Genomic DNA, 15,600 nt, shown 5'->3' with positions numbered 1-15,600 from the left:
ACTCCCTCGTGTGCCGTGCCGGCCTTCATACGTGCTCGCTAACAGCACTTGCCGCAACATTCTGTTGAGGCTACACGGGGTATCTTTATACTGGTAGGAACGAAGTGGACCAGACCACCAATAGATTAATGTGTCCGTCCGTCCGTCCGTGGGAGGGGTGGTGTTGAGGGTGGTGTTGGAAATTAAAGACTACGAGTCTTTAAATCTCACAGCGTTTCTTGTCAAAACAAACACTTTTAATTAACGTTACACTAGAATACAGTAATTTTTTCTTGAACTCCTCTATACCCGGTCGATATCTCTGTACCGGTACTAAGTATTATTCCTACCAGCCCACCCCGCAGGGTCCTGTTCTTTGCAGTATAAATCGTTCCCACTCGTGCCGCTGGACGGGAGGTGGATAAAGTAAACTATTTTGTATTTCACCAGGCAAGGCCCACTGAGCTTTATAAATCTTTGTCAGAACCGACCTGGCCACAATTGATAGCCAAACGAAAGTGGCTTGTCATCATGTGGAAATTTATATCAGCCAAATACTCTGAACGAACGTCGATTCTAAAATGTGGAGGAAAAATCCACGCAACTACGGGGACCGCATGTTGCGTTGGATATGTGATTGATAATCAATTACCCGACCAATAATAATGATCGGTTCGATTAGCCGGCTAACGGCCAATACGAAGTTAACTGGGAGATTAATTTAGTTTCCCACTTGTGCCGCAATAAAGTAGTCTTCTAATTATGTATTGATTATCAACTTAGTCGTGGGCCACAACTTACCTGCAGGTCTGGGTCCATGAAAGATGCGGGGAGCGGTGTTCAGAGGTGACGAACTGGAAGGGAGGATTTGTAGGAGTTTTAGACTCTACCCAGTTGCAATGGGTAACATTGGATGATCGTGGCAGGAGGGCCCGATGGGGGCTAGATAACGGTGGCAGATGACAGAAAAAAATACCAAGATCCGGACCTGAGCGACAGCTTTGGCTTACTCGTAGCCACATTGATCAGTTTCACCTAGTGTTGTGAACTCTCACCACTTGCCATATGGCCCTAACGTCGTTGGTTTTTGTAACGCGAGTTACCTTAATAATCATTTCTGCCTAGGAGAGTCCTCATTAAGAGACTGTGGCGGTGGTTCTTTTTCGGCCCAAACATTACAGTCGCCCGGATGGGTCACACTCCATTAACAGTGACATGAATACATCGTCAGCATGCTGGATGGTCTCCACAAGCAGTTACCAATCCATCATTGTCCTGTACACGATCTGATTTATGGTATTAACATTTTACATACATAAATAAATACATGAACAACTGTTATTGTTTACAGTGTAAATTATCTGATAAGACATCAAATAAAATACATCCTTTACCCATCACAGCTTTGCCGAATCTCACGACTCATTTTAAAGTGTCCTCTATTGTGATGTTTGGTCAATTCCATTGAGCATTCCGTCTCGGAGATGTTAACTGCAGAACTGGTTGAGAGATTGAGACAAGTGGACAGTGGCCAACAACATTGCTGTGCCCATATCTTGAGGTCTTGGTGTGTGGAATGAGGTCATTGCAGGTTGCCGACTGGAGATCATAGGCAAAAACTGATATCACACACGTCAGCCAGATGAGATGGTGCAGATGTAAACACGTTCAGATGAGCATGCACGGCTTGTAATCCATCCTCTGCTGATTTGCCAACCAGTAGTGTAATGTATTACAGCACACAGTTGTTTCAAATTGTATAATTTTCTTTATTTTAAAGACAAACGCAAAAAAGGACAGATTCCTTTTTTTCTCAAACTGAAAAATAGAGAAGAAAAAGCCCAAATGTGTTTCAGTAGTGTATATTGTACGAGAAAATGATAACCAAAGGACTTTATTTCAACATGCATTCTTAAACACGCTGTTTGCATTTTCCCATGTTATGGTATTTGCAAGCAACTGCGTCTGGCTCAGAAGTAGCAGTCAGGGCTGATTCCGTAAAAAACAAGTACGAATGAACAGCAACATTGTGCCTCGAATTTAGATTTAAAAACTGTCTACAATTTTCTGTTCTCTCAGAAAATCTGAAGTTTACATTTTGCTGAACCTTGTGTTTTTGGAGGGGTGGAGGAAGCCGGGTATTATTTCCAATTACCTTATACAAGATAGCAAATTCCAAAAATGATGTAGAACATAGATAACACAAGCACAGAGCATATAGTATACAATCTGGATTTTTTTAATATATGTAAGGCTCTCCACCCTAGAAGTATGGCCGATAAGACAAGAGTAAACTGTTGAACTTTCAAATAAAACCTGTACGAATGGACTTCTATGAGTGTCACGATACTGTGCATGATTTGTGGTGATCATCATCATCATCGGCCATGATGAATCCACTGCTTGTTGAAGGCCTCTCTCCAAGTCATTGCAGTGATATTCGGGGTTTCGCAATTAAACTAGCCGTGTGACAGGCCGCCCCACACTCTCGTCCAGAAAGAGGGTGCTGAACACGTCATCGAAGAATGAAGGGTGGTACTTGCAGGCCCGGGCGCAGTCGGGATTAAAGTTCACCTCCAGGATCTGAGGTCGCATGATTCGGTCACCTGGAAGTCAGAGCAATGTTTATAATGAGGCATGTGCTGAGATGGGAAAAATCTACCCCACCTCCACCTAAACGCTGTAAGAAAAAAAAAAGCTAAAAGTGCAGCCTTATATTTATTGCCACGACACTACTGGCAGAAGATCCATCAAACTAGAGCTCTAGAGAGCCCCTCTGGAGGGTACTTTGGCCTACTCTTCCACATTGGCCACACATCTTGGAAGAGGTCAGAGTACCCACATCTTAGTCTACCACACACCACCTACCTGCCAATCGACAGTGTGGTGTATCCATTCAGGCTGCCCAGTGTTTTAACATTGGAACACAACTGTTTTATTGCCAGAAAGGGTCAAACTTATTATTATATTTTGATACTGGCAAGGGAGGTCCCATGATGTAGCTGCTCACCGAGCTCTCATTCTCCTGATGGAGCATTGGCTTTGTGCTGTACGCCTTTTGGCGTTCTCTGGTCTAATTGTTTGAGACTAGGCTCTAAAGAAAGCCGTCACTGGTGTGGACCAATCAGTTTCAGAGACAATGCACCATCATATACTACCAGAGCATGTTATTTGTTTGCATGTTCTACACAAGTATACGTGGTTAATGCAAACATGATTTCCCTGCAAAAGGTTTCTGTTTGGTGTTGCCAACTATTTCTTGACAACTATTTCAACTGCCGTGTGAAGAAATCGAACCGGTGACCTCTAGATTGCCCGTGAAGCCTGCTGACCATTACACCATGGCACCATCCCAAAAACCATATTGTGAATTCATGTCTGAGAATGTGGCACAGGCATTGCTGTGCGTGTGCGCACGCGCATCACCGTTAGCATCCGTGTCCCACTTCAACATCAAGTCGATGGCATAAAATGCTCGGGATTGTGGGTAATGTCCAATGCCGTAAGGGGCAGGTTTGGCCACAGCTGCTTGAAACAGCTCGACGAAGGCTTTGAAAATATCAGCCTGAAAGAGAAGAAAAAAAACACCGACAGCTTATCAGAGGTCATGTTACACACTGGATGGCAACTCTATGCAGATATAAAACACGTTTAGAAAATTAATGAACACACACATAAGGTGGTTTCACTTTTGTACGTGCATTTGTATCCAGAAGTGTGAATTAGCGGTATGGAGGCCGACAGGTGGATTTCAGGACAAAATGTGTTTGCATATTTGAAAATGGTCTTTGTCGTGCTGGTTTGTGTCTCCAAGTTTAGGGATCAATTTTCACAATTAACAATAAACCCACATTAGTAACACCGACTTAGGAGGAAAGCTATATAGCAAAAAATACAACACTCATAAATAACACTGCCTCTCATGGAAACGTAGATAATAGGTGATGTTCTGGGCAAATGTCCTTCAGGGCACAAGTGCTATGAAGAAGGACCATTGCCAATTAGTCCCCGACAGCAACAGAACTTTATACTACAAGTTGGTTCATATTGGATCTTCTTTACGAGAGAAACAGTGCCCCCACTGGGCTCCGAAAAGACAGTGCTCATGCAGAACCACTTTAAACCTCAGTTGTAACACACGGAGAGACTTAAAGCTGCTTTTTGAACGGTGGCGGCGAACACTTTACCTGCACCTCAGTCCAGGTGAAAGCGGGGTTCTGGCTCTCAAACAGTGGGATGAACTCGTGGTGATGCACCTGCTTGAGCACCACGCCCGGGGCGTAGTTCATCACCGTGAAGTGCTTCTCGTAGTCGTCTAACCGCTCGAGCGAGAAGGGCCTGTCCCAGGTGCGCACCGAGACACAGAATCAAGACCATCGATCTCCTCCTCCTCTCACCTCTTGTGGGAAGCAGAGAGGCCGAGGGTAGGAAGCTAGGAGCTGTGCATGATGGAGTGTACAGATTCATGCCCATTTGAAAGCCGGTACCATGATCACCTTGTACCGCAAAGAAACAGCTGCCTCCGGCGGTCCCCCTCGACGAGACTGTGGCATAAAATTGGAATGGTTGAGATGAAATGCGATGTAAGCTGCTTTGAGTTTCCAAATCATTTAAGTGCCTTGTACATGCGCATCATTATCCTTACATGTGACCGATGTCACGAGTGCAGTGGCAGTCACGTCTGCAGATACCAACTTGTTGGCGAAGCGAAGCCAGAAGACGTTGTAGACGTACAGGGAGAGTGGGTTGACGGAGCGGAGCAAGACGATGTAGCGAATGTCAAACTTCACCATCCCCACATCGGCACGCTCAAACAACACCGGGTTTTCGATGTACTTGCACACCACCTTGTGCAGGAGGAGTGGATGGTGAGACACAGGAGGACAGGTGGGTCAACCAGACATTATACTCATGGATACAAAAGGCAGGAAAGGAACACCAAATGATGGACAATGAATGCCAATAATAATAATAGACGAATCATCATCCGACAGTAGATTGAGTATGACTGATGATGACAGCCAAGAGATAACAAACTCATTGGGTGAAACCTTGTAAGCAAAGAGGAAATGGAGCAACCTATTTTGACTATATACACAACTATGATGAATTGCAACAGTTAAGACAATTGTCAGCATGAAAGAGGATGCATTTTTTCAGCAATCTTGAAAGGAATGGCCAATGAGGTGTTAAATTACTGTGAATGAACGAGCCTGTCTGTTCATTGTTCAAACCATCCTGTGTGCCCTGCATCAATGACACGTATGCATGGAAGCGGGAATGATTTGTTTTGGGAAAACGTCATCCGTGTAGTTTTAAAATACTATGTCCAAGTAATAAATGAAGCTGTTATCCGTGGATTTTTTTAAACACTGAAACGTTGTTAACGATGACGGGGACCATGGGTCAAGGTTGGCAGTGTAGAGGCCCTCACCTTGGGCGTGCTCTCGCGCTGCCGGATGATCTGGCTCAGGTTGTTGCTGATGTGCGTATCCAGCCCCCTTGCCAGGTTCCATGGCTTGCAGATCCAGTGGTTGTCCTCACCCCTGAGACAAATCGATGCAGGAGGCTCGATGACCAGATGTCGACATACAGCACCACCCCTCTGGCAAGCCAGTACAACTTTCACTCACAGTGCGGTTGTGAAAAAAACATTCTGCGAGATTTGCACAGAAGCTCCAACAGATTGTTAGTAAGGGTGACACGTTATATTATATTTCACGATAAAGTACGATAATTTCACAAAATGACGAATATCACAAAATAAGTATAGCTTACATTTATGACTGTATTTCACATTTTTATTGGATAGTTACTGTGCTTTGCTGTATGACCACTATAAATAGATTACTTTAACATGCTGAAACTGCAGCTCAGCCTGCCATAAATCGTATAATCATGGTAACTTATCAATCAATAAGGCTTATGACACACATGCTGGCAGTTAAAAAAATATCAGGTCTTATAATCAATATCCTTTCAATTACTCTGGAATGTTTTATTTAACGGTACTAAATTAATTATAATAGCTATTTATTTGCTTGCGATTTTTTGTCATTTCATACATAGTCAGAAAATAAGATAAACATAAAATGAGCAACGGTAATCACAGTATAACAATATTCGTGAAATTAACAATATAATTATCATGGACCTCATGTCGTACGTATGTGTGTTGAATTTCTTTCGCACCGTACGTAGCCTACCATGCTAATCAGAGGAACTACACATATTCGATATATCATAGCGTCGCCTCAACGCAGAAATCATTCTTCTTCAAATTAGGCCACCAGAGCCTTTGCCCTCAGCATTGCTTCGAGGGAGGGGAGGGAAGGGGGTCTCTGCCCCCAGGCAGCCACTGACCTGCCCTGACGCTGCTGGAAGCAGCTGACGAACTGCGGCAGTTCCGTCTGCAGGTTGTACGTGGCCGGCAGCCAGGCCGGGTGGCCCGAGCAGTCACTCTCGACTGCCGTGGCCGTCCCAGCGGCGCTGGCTGCGATCCGTGCCATCGCTGCCATGCAGTCCTTGACCGTGAGCAGACTTTCAGCGGGGAACTGGCTCAGCATCACGCAGGGCTGCTCCTCGCTGAGCGTGCTGCCGATTGCACCAGGGAAGGGGCGGAAACACGACACGCGTGACTGTCTAAGCAACAATAGATGATTGTCGTTTTCAGCATTGGACAGGCTTGGTGGTTACCGTAAGGGTCAAAGGGCAGCTCAAATCGGTTTGTGTACATGTGTAGTCTTCCCATTTGGAACATACGCTGAAATGGTTCATCTACAAAAGCTTATTGATATTATTCCAGCTGATGCAACACTTGTAATTATAATGAGATGCATTAACCAAAAACGTCGCCGTAAATCTCATGAAACCCAAACATACGATTGTGTACATGTCACCGCTCATATATATGAGGGCGATGCGGTAGTGCGATGTTAACTACCTCGCCTGGTATACAGGGGGTCGTGAGTTCGATCCCGCCTGTATATTTGGAGTTTGCCTGTTTTCCCCGTGGTTGTGTGGATTTTTCTCTGGGTCCTCCGGTTTTTCCCTCTACATTAAGAATCAACGTGCATTTTGAGTATTTAGCTTCTATACATGTAGTTGTATCCTTTATTTAACCATGATATGAAATAGACCCAATGAGACACAATGCCTCTGTTGCAAGGGCAAACTGGGAAAATTGGCTTTGCAAATTTACTTTTATTTTATTATAAACAGTTCTGCATATAAATGGAAGTATGAAAGTGAATGGTAATTGAAGATGTTATTTGTTTCCTTATAACTCCGAATCGTATAATGACCAATGGGTTCGTGTAGTACTTGTTTTGCTGAACATTCTGACCGGAAATCCTTGTAGTGCGTAAACAGGTATAGGATGTCAGCTGCTTCAGGGCCCTCTTCCAGCGTGAACCGAGGATGATGCAGATTGTCCCGCACCTGGGCGTGCTCTGCAAACACCCTGCGCTCGCACACGCAGAGTGCACATGCAAACACATCATGCACACACACACAGGTGTACGTGGCCATATGTCCACACGCGCACTTACACAAACACCCATGCGTCACACAACTCAGTTATTTTCCCTGTTATGCAATGTGTATGAAAGAAATAGATACTATAAATATATTGGACCAATTGCATAGTTAAAGTATACAATATCATATATAGCGCTATTATATACAGATATTTATTTTATGGCAGCCAAATAATTTGGCAATCATTTAAAAATTGGCCACCAAAGCTGAAAGATCAATTTTGTGATAGCCAAACCTGAAATATCATGATCAATACATGTATAAAAAAAACACATACAACCCTTTGTCAAGGCCTACCATGCGGTATCAGAGGTGGGGGTTGTTGGTCATACACTGCCATGTTGGTCAGTTTGGGTTGGTAGAGGGGAGGAGCCAAGAACAAGTTTAGAGATCACTCAACCCTGATGTTAGCCGTGACCAAGAGTAAACCTCAGGACCTCTGGTTGCCGGGCACGTAGTGCAGAATGCAAACCACTGCGCTATCACGCCATCTCACAGCACATAAAGAACACAAATCTTCTTGGTTCTTTCGGTAAAGTCACGTAGAAGGGATATATTATTATTTTATTATTTCCCTTCTACGTGACTTTACTGAAAGAACCGAGAAGATGAATCCCTGCAGTCACGAACGCTTTAAATCGAAATTTAACACTACAAATGTAACGATTTACTAAAAAATGTCCGAATTTTCATATTCTTGTGACAAGTCTACCGAGTTGAAATGGTTATGTGGCTGCATGTTTGTACCTCGGACTTGTCTACAGACAGAATACTGAATTACGATGCTGGCATAATAGTGAGGCTTGTGAAGAGGGAAGGTACGTTTCTTAATTTTATATCGTAACATCTATTTGTTGTGCTACAAAAAAAACTCATTTTCACGAACTCAACTCACTTAAAAACTTTGTCCTTGGGGTACACGGCTGGCTCAATAGGCAGTGGAAGGCGTTCCTTTGTTTCCTTGAAAATTGCCTAAGATTAAAAGGGAAAATCACATTTTTCATTTCATAATTGCACACATGCATAATGGTGGAATAGTAGTATAATCACGAATATTACACTTCATGCTCCTCTTTATGCTTTTGAAGGATGTGACAAAGCCCCATTATGATTGTGATGCAGATTGAGCCAAGTGCCATGCTTACTGGTGACCTATGCAAATGCATAGGCAGCTATAACGCTTTCTGACATTATACAACTTTGCAGCAAATGTGAACATCACAACTAATTACATACCTGTCAACCCCTTATCAGTGCCGACCTTATTACATACCAATTCAGACCTTATTGGTCACCACGTGCCCTTAAACATCTCAACGTTCATCTTACAATGTCCCATCACAAGGGAGAAACACAAAGACAAAAACAATTTGCCCGTATTGAAACGGCTGTCCACCGTATGGACCTGAAATTTCCCTGTACATGAATGCGTGTAAACCATATGGGTTGACAGGTATGTAATTCTAATTATTATATACTAGTTTTTTTGCCCATCCAAGGACGGGTGTTTATCGCAGTAAATCTGAAATATTCAATAGAAAAATTGTTCAGCTCATGATTATGTGGGGGGTTGCCCCATGTGGAGTGACGTCACCCACTAATGGTTATTCTGGAGGGGTGCCTCATGTGGAGTGACGTCACCCACTCATGATTATTAATGAGGGGAGGGGTGCAGCATGTGGAGTGACATCACCCCCTCATGGTTATTCTGGAGGGGTGCCTCATGTGGAGTGATGTCACGCGCGGGACACACACATTCTTGGCTTATTATAATAGTTATTGTATTTTTTGCTGCCTTTAATATTTGATCACATATAATTGACATGCATTTCATATTGCTACTTTAATTATAAATTAGTAATTTTGGCACCAATCACATAATCAATTATTATGCTCATGATTCAAGTACGTTCTACATTTCAAAAATAGGTTGAAAAGTTTATGTATAGGTTCTGTCCATCCCAAAGATGATCCAATATGAACCAAGGTTGTGCAATATAATTGCCTGGCATTCAGGGACTTGCCGTACTGAAAACCAGATCAATCCATAAAACGGTTGGGCAAATCTTGCCAACAGACAATTTGCAAATGTGTTTTACCTTTACAGCTACATGTCAGCTTTCGTACTGCCAATTAAATATTGCTGACAACAAACGCATGTTGAAAAGCAAAATAATCCATATAGGTGCATGCATATTCTAAATGTATTAATTCAATTGACTTATTAAGAAGGTGGTGCTTGCGCTGCTGGAGATGGGGGCAGCGATTCTATGGAGCGAGGCAAAATAAAAGTTAGACGGCACACAGCCGGAACTATTGTTGACGAGCAACGCGCCACATCGGAGCGAGGAGGGCTACCGTCACCTCGAAGGACTGCGGCGGAGGGACGAGCACGTGCGTGGGAACGTGCGTCAGGTCAGCCTGTCTCCACGGCAACAGGCGGCAGGTGCGCACGAGCGGATCACGCTCGCCGTAGGCAAAGTCCCGCGTCACCTCGTCTGCACACGAGCCACGGATATGCGAGGGTTAACGGCGGCGTGAACGCTTTCGTTCTGCTGTAGGCTGCATCGAGAACTGACCTGTTCTGTTTTAAGTTGTACACTGCAATCGTCAAATACAGCTTCATTGATCTTGTCAAAAGAATAACTGTGAAATATGTATAGCCTGGTCTATGCCCAGATCACCCGTGATTGCACCAGATCTTGTCAGATCTTTCAAGCTGAGCAGAATTGAGCCTGGATAGTGCTTGGATGGGCGACTACTATGGACAACGGTTCTTATAGGCTTCTGCAGAGGTACGTGGTGAGCAGCAGATGGCAGTGCAGCTAATTACATTGTTGTGATGTACTTCTATGCTCCCACATCTATGCCCCCCTTTGCCGACTTGCACTGACCAACGTGATGTATGGTCTAATAAAATAACCCTTACAAACTGCAGCGGCATGAGGAGGCCATCATACAGTCTTAGAATGGCAAAGGACTGTATATATATACATACAACTTGATACCAATATTTTATTGAAATGCAAACGTGCACTGAAGTTTAGCATACGTCTCTAAAAAACTAAGATATTTCCACTTTCATAATGCACTGTCTGACAACGGTGACGTGCTACAAAGTAGCTTTTAAAGGTGAATGAGCAATGAATTGTACAACGGTGTTGGAAATGGACGAGCGACAATGGCTGTAAAAGTAGCGTGGTTAAATCCTCTCAGTCAGTAGCATCACCTCCTTTTTCCAGATCTACGACAGGCCAGAGGAGTGTGTAAGCCAGCTGCTCCGGCAGGTAGAAGAGAGGCGCGGTGCGGAACGTGGGCTGGTCCGAGTGCTGGATTCGTGAGCCGAACTCATCCATGATGTACCACACGGGCACCTTCTCCTCTGCCGACTGCCTCCTCCAAAGGAAGTCAAATACAAGCCAGTCTGAGGCCTTTGAGCATTCACAAATGCATTAAATCACTAACATCTACTTCAACGTGACCTGTCAATGCATTTGGCAATATCATTGCAATTAACTAAGGTTGGGTGCAGCGGTGATGCAGTGGTTGTCGCACTTCACTACGGACCAGGCGAGGCGAGGCGAGTTTGATTCCTGGCTAAGGCTAACACCGGTGGCAAGTGATACCTGAGGCCGTTCTGGGACCCCAACCACCCCTGCCCTGTTTCACCAACCCACATTGGTCAGCATTGTTAAGTATAGTATAAAAAAAACCATAACCTATGACCAATAAAGCTTAGGAGGGCTTTCATCCAACACTTGGTTACTAAAGGGCTGATTATATATGTTATTTATATTGTGAACTAAAGTAACATTTAAAGATAATTACAACCTGCCACATAGCCCATAGCTGAAACATTGCAAGATAAATAAATAGAAGTTCCAAGGCCATACTTGAAAAGCAGAAGAGAGGATTTAGATTTTCCTAATGCAGTCAATGTCCTTCTATTATATGAAGATGTATGCATATCGTTTCTTGAACCCTTGACGGGTTGATAATGCGTTCAACATTTTCCCAAACATGACATAACTAAATTTAGCTGCATTATTCAGCAGGAAATTGACATTACAAAATCATTTGCTGTATTCTAAATGCCCACTAGGCATCTCGGTGACCCTTTTCAAAGCGACTTTCTCTTTTGTGTGCCCAAACACAAGCTGGTTCAAACTACTTCCAAAGCTACCGTTCAATAAACAACGTAAAGAAAGTTATGCGCCAGCTACAAGTGATCTGGCTGTGCACGTCATTGTCCGTGCTACTGTGGCCTGCGCCTCCCCCCCCCCCCCATTGTGCCGTGTGAGCGGTGTGTGCACGAGCCTCACCCCGTGGGCCAGACTGTAGGTCTGGCTGTACTGCCAGAGTTGTGCCAGCACGTCGTCCACAGTGTCGTCGTCCGGGACCTCGCCGTGGAAGTCGAGCCCCATGAGCTGCGCCATGCGGTGCACGAGCCCCGGAACCTCCAGCAGCTGAGTCCGCGCCACGTCGGCACGGAACGTCCACGCGTGGTCGATCAGGAAGATGCTGCACACAAAACAGGGGACACGTGTGTTTATCATTGGTCCATTAAAATTTGTCATTTCGCTCCCAATGCGTGCGTCAAAATTGTGCAAGCTGGACAAAATTGGTCTGGAAGGCCATTAGGCTGATGGGTTAAAAGTATTTTTTATTTAGATGTGGAGACAGAACGGAGTACCGATTATATATGAGTTTAACCATAATTCTCCACAATAATGCAGAGGTTTCTCTGCAATGTTTCTTTTTGTGTTGCACAGGTGCCCATCGTTAAGATTGAGTGCTTTGGCCAATCGGATCTGGCAACCCAGTAACATTTAACAAACCTGTTAATGAAACCCATGAGGTGGGAACCGATCTAATTTTATTGCCAAAACAAATGTTGCTGAAAATTGGTCTGGAAAGTCAAAGAGACCAATGGACCAAACACTATTTTTATTTATATGTAAATAATCAATTTACACAAGTTTGATGCAATTCTTACCTTTAGGCCAGGGGTCGGCAACCAAAATAACAAGAAGAGCTATTTCTTTCCAATTCGGTACAAAATTCAGTATTTCAAGAGCCGCAATGCATCTGAGTACATACTGTACATACGTACATATCGTCAAGAAGCAGCCCGTAAAGAGCCGCATGCGGCTCCGGAGCCGTAGGTTGCCGACCCCTGCTTTAGGCTAATTGAATCAAGAAGTACCAACAAGAAATTAGACTACGGTTAATTCAAACCGTAACCCTCAATTTTGTCAATTGACAGGATCTCTGGAGGAATTAAAAATACATTCCTATCGTCTTGGCCAAGATGTAAAAAAAAAAATCAATCTTAAGCGTAAAAACCACCGAAATATCGACGGTACTGTAGCAACGACATTTAACAAACGGGCAGTCATTCTCACAACACGTGCTCTAAATTGTATTTGAAACGCTCAATGGCTCGGGTTGTATCCCACCTATTGGAGTCAGAAGCAGAGAGGCCGTCTTCCCGTGTTACAATCACTTTGTAGCTTGGAGGCTCCCCGGGATTTGTACGTTTAATCTCCTCCGAGTCCCTGTCATCTCCATCGCCTTCCTCCACCACCAGCATGACTCCAAACACCTCGCCCGCATCGAACACCTATCACACACGGGTTGAACAGCTGACCCATAAGCATCAATAGTCCACAATTATTAAGGATTTCATTAAAAATGGCAATTGGTTTTGGTGGTGTCAATAATTAATCACCTGATGGTGTTTACAATGAGAATGGCTTTCATTGTCAATAACAAATCTGACGGGGATGTCATTATGGTGATTGTGTATGGTGCTAATGAACATATTATTTACACTAATTATCATGGCAACGATTCATTTTCATGTGCACCATGATGCTTTTGATATTCTTAACGTGATAGTGAACATAATGGTGCTATTAACTATGACCATACCTACTATAATCACCCAGCCCCCCTCATTAATATTCATGAGCAGGTGACATCCTACAAATGGACACCCCCCCATTAATATTAATTAGCGGGTGACGTCACTCCACATGGGGGGACGAAGCGCCTCCTCCCCCCTCCTCGGCGTCAACTCACACCCCTCACGACAAAGGCAGAACCCTCACGTCACGCGATCTCCGTAACGCTGTTGAGACATCAAAGTAAAAAGGACGTCATGGTGAACAAGGGATTATAACCTTTAAATGAAATAGGTCTGTGTCACCGCGCCCTTACAAATTGCACACGCATTGATTCAATGAATATCATGTCGCGGTCTGCTTTTCGCTTGCAAGTTTCAGATTTACTGCAATACACCCGTCCTTGGACGGGCAAAAATGCGAGTAAGTTATTTATAATTACGCGTGCTCACCCGGGAAAGCCTCACCAAATCTCCCACCTCATTCAAAGAGGGTCTCTTTTTGATTTAAAGCTTTCGTAACTGCAGGGATTCATATCCTTGGTTCTTTCGGTAATGTCACGTAGAAGGAAAATAAGAACATGTTCTTGCTGTGGATTTCACACCTGATGATGATTGCTTGTGTTGCAGTCGAAACGTCGTGATGATTTTTATTGTTTTATATTTATATTATTTTATTATTTCCCTTCGACGTGACTTTACCGAAAGAACCAAGAATAAGGAGGGTCTCGTCAAGTGTACTCAGTTAGGGGGCGATGTTTCTAAACCAAATTGGGTGCAGTAGTCCACAGGACAAAGTATGATTTAGTATTGGGATGTTGGGCGTAAATCGATCACGTTTGTTTTTGCATGATGGCAATGACCCTGCTGGTGGTGATGTCAGTTACGACTATAATGATCATCACTACAGCAGAATGAATAATTATTAAAATAGTGATGTTGACGTGGCTATGAATCTGACAAGTTCAATCCAGTGGCGAGGGATATCTTAAGGCGTGGGGAGGCCTTCATCCAGAAGTGGCTTAACAAACGAGCCGATTAATTTGTTAAAACCATTAATTATACAGAGCCGGTGGATACCAGCGGCCTCTACGCATCCCACCAAAAAAAGTTCCCAGTTGAGAACTGGCCCAACATTGGCCCAACATTGATCCAACATTGGCCCAACGTTGACCCAACATTGACCCAACATTGGCCCAACGTTGGCCCAAATTTGGCCCAACGTTGACCCAACATTGGCCCAACGTTGACCCAACATTGGCCCAACGTTTTGCGTGCGGTTTGGAATCGGCTGAAGCGACGTTGCTGAAGGTCCCACGATCCCCACGTCCACAACGTCGGCGGCCCTCGGTCGCTCAACGACGGCGAGACGCCGCCAAGTCAGGCAGGCAGTCAGGCAGGCAGGCAGGCACAGACAGACAGACACAGGCAGGCAGACACAGGCAGACAGACACAGGCAGGCAGGTACAGACAGGCACAGGCAGACACAGTCAGACACAGTCAGGTAGGTAGACACAGTCAGGCAGGCAGACACAGGCAGGTAGACACAGGCAGACAGACACAGTCAGGCAGGGCCACCTCATGGCTCAGCTTGTGGTGCAGGCGCGGCCACAGCAGCCGCGGAACGCCGGACGAGACGAGCGCCTGGCCGTGCAGCGCCACGAAGCGCTCGTACTGCGCCTCCTCCATGTGCTCCTCCTCCTCCACGCCGCCGCCTGCTGCCACGTGCGCCACGGGCGCGGCCATTAGCGGCTTAGGGCCACAGCTCCCGCCGCCGTCCGCTCTGTCAGGCAGAGAAGAAGCCGCCCCAGCGCCGGTGTCTGTGGGGGTGGGAGGGGGGGCGGTGACGGGGGGAGGAGGGGGGTGGGGCGGTGTCTGTGGGGGTAGGAGGGGGGCGGTGACGGGGGGAGGAGGGGGGTGGGGCGGTGACGGGGGGAGGAGGGGGGAGGGGCGATGACGGTAGGAGGAGGGGGGTGGGGCGGTGGGAGGAGGGGAGTGGGAGTGGTGACGGTGGGAGGAGGGGGGTGGGGGGAAGGGTGGGGGAGGGGTGAGAAGGCTATAGCAGTGACGTAATCGATAAGTTACTCTTAGGATTTTTCGGTAAAGTCACGTAGGTAAAAATAAATAATAAAAATAAAAATAAAAAATATTCTTTTATTTCTATTATTATAAATTAT

The 15,600-nt window shown here is 45.1% G+C and overlaps 1 protein-coding gene across 5 annotated transcripts; it reads right to left on the bottom strand.

Annotated features, from left to right (window-relative positions):
- Positions 1–1,724: 1,724 nt before the first annotated feature.
- Positions 1,725–15,250, bottom strand: TTLL12 (tubulin tyrosine ligase like 12). Of its 5 annotated transcripts, none has more exons than XM_061564451.1 (13): positions 15,002–15,250; positions 12,978–13,141; positions 11,841–12,039; positions 10,748–10,907; positions 9,883–10,016; positions 8,414–8,490; positions 7,325–7,441; positions 6,343–6,573; positions 5,414–5,525; positions 4,675–4,826; positions 4,167–4,317; positions 3,406–3,544; positions 1,725–2,585 (listed from the first exon to the last, which is right to left on the bottom strand). In XM_061564451.1, the coding sequence occupies exons 1-13, from the start codon at positions 15,167–15,169 to the stop codon at positions 2,434–2,436; spliced, it is 1,956 nt and encodes a 651-aa protein (XP_061420435.1). In that variant the 5' UTR covers positions 15,170–15,250; the 3' UTR covers positions 1,725–2,433. The 5 variants fall into 5 exon arrangements, 2 of the variants coding, with proteins under 2 accessions (XP_061420435.1, XP_061420437.1); XR_009756035.1 differs by lacking the exon at positions 1,725–2,585 and adding an exon at positions 4,467–4,523 and having other exon boundaries at positions 4,625–4,826; XR_009756036.1 differs by lacking the exon at positions 1,725–2,585 and adding an exon at positions 4,476–4,523 and having other exon boundaries at positions 4,625–4,826.
- Between the last annotated feature and the right edge of the window lie 350 nt (positions 15,251–15,600).

Source organism: Lethenteron reissneri, chromosome 33 (assembly GCF_015708825.2).
Source record: "Lethenteron reissneri isolate LAM-NWPU_2019-01 chromosome 33, ASM1570882v1, whole genome shotgun sequence".
Taxonomy (NCBI): domain Eukaryota; kingdom Metazoa; phylum Chordata; class Hyperoartia; order Petromyzontiformes; family Petromyzontidae; genus Lethenteron; species Lethenteron reissneri.
This window is presented reverse-complemented; position numbering and strand designations above follow the sequence as displayed.

What these genes read in the sequence shown, in the direction of transcription:
- TTLL12 (XM_061564451.1), bottom strand. Translation starts at nt 15,169, where the DNA reads ATGGCCGCGCCCGTGGCGCACGTGGCAGCAGGCGGCGGCGTGGAGGAG. An exon ending in CGTAGATCTGGAAAAAGGAG is followed by an intron (nt 10,017 to 10,747) that starts GTGATGCTACTG and finishes GCTCGTGTGCAG; the next exon opens with ACGAGGTGACGCGGGACTTT. An exon ending in TTCCAGCAGCGTCAGGGCAG is followed by an intron (nt 5,526 to 6,342) that starts GTCAGTGGCTGC and finishes GATTTGTCTCAG; the next exon opens with GGGTGAGGACAACCACTGGA.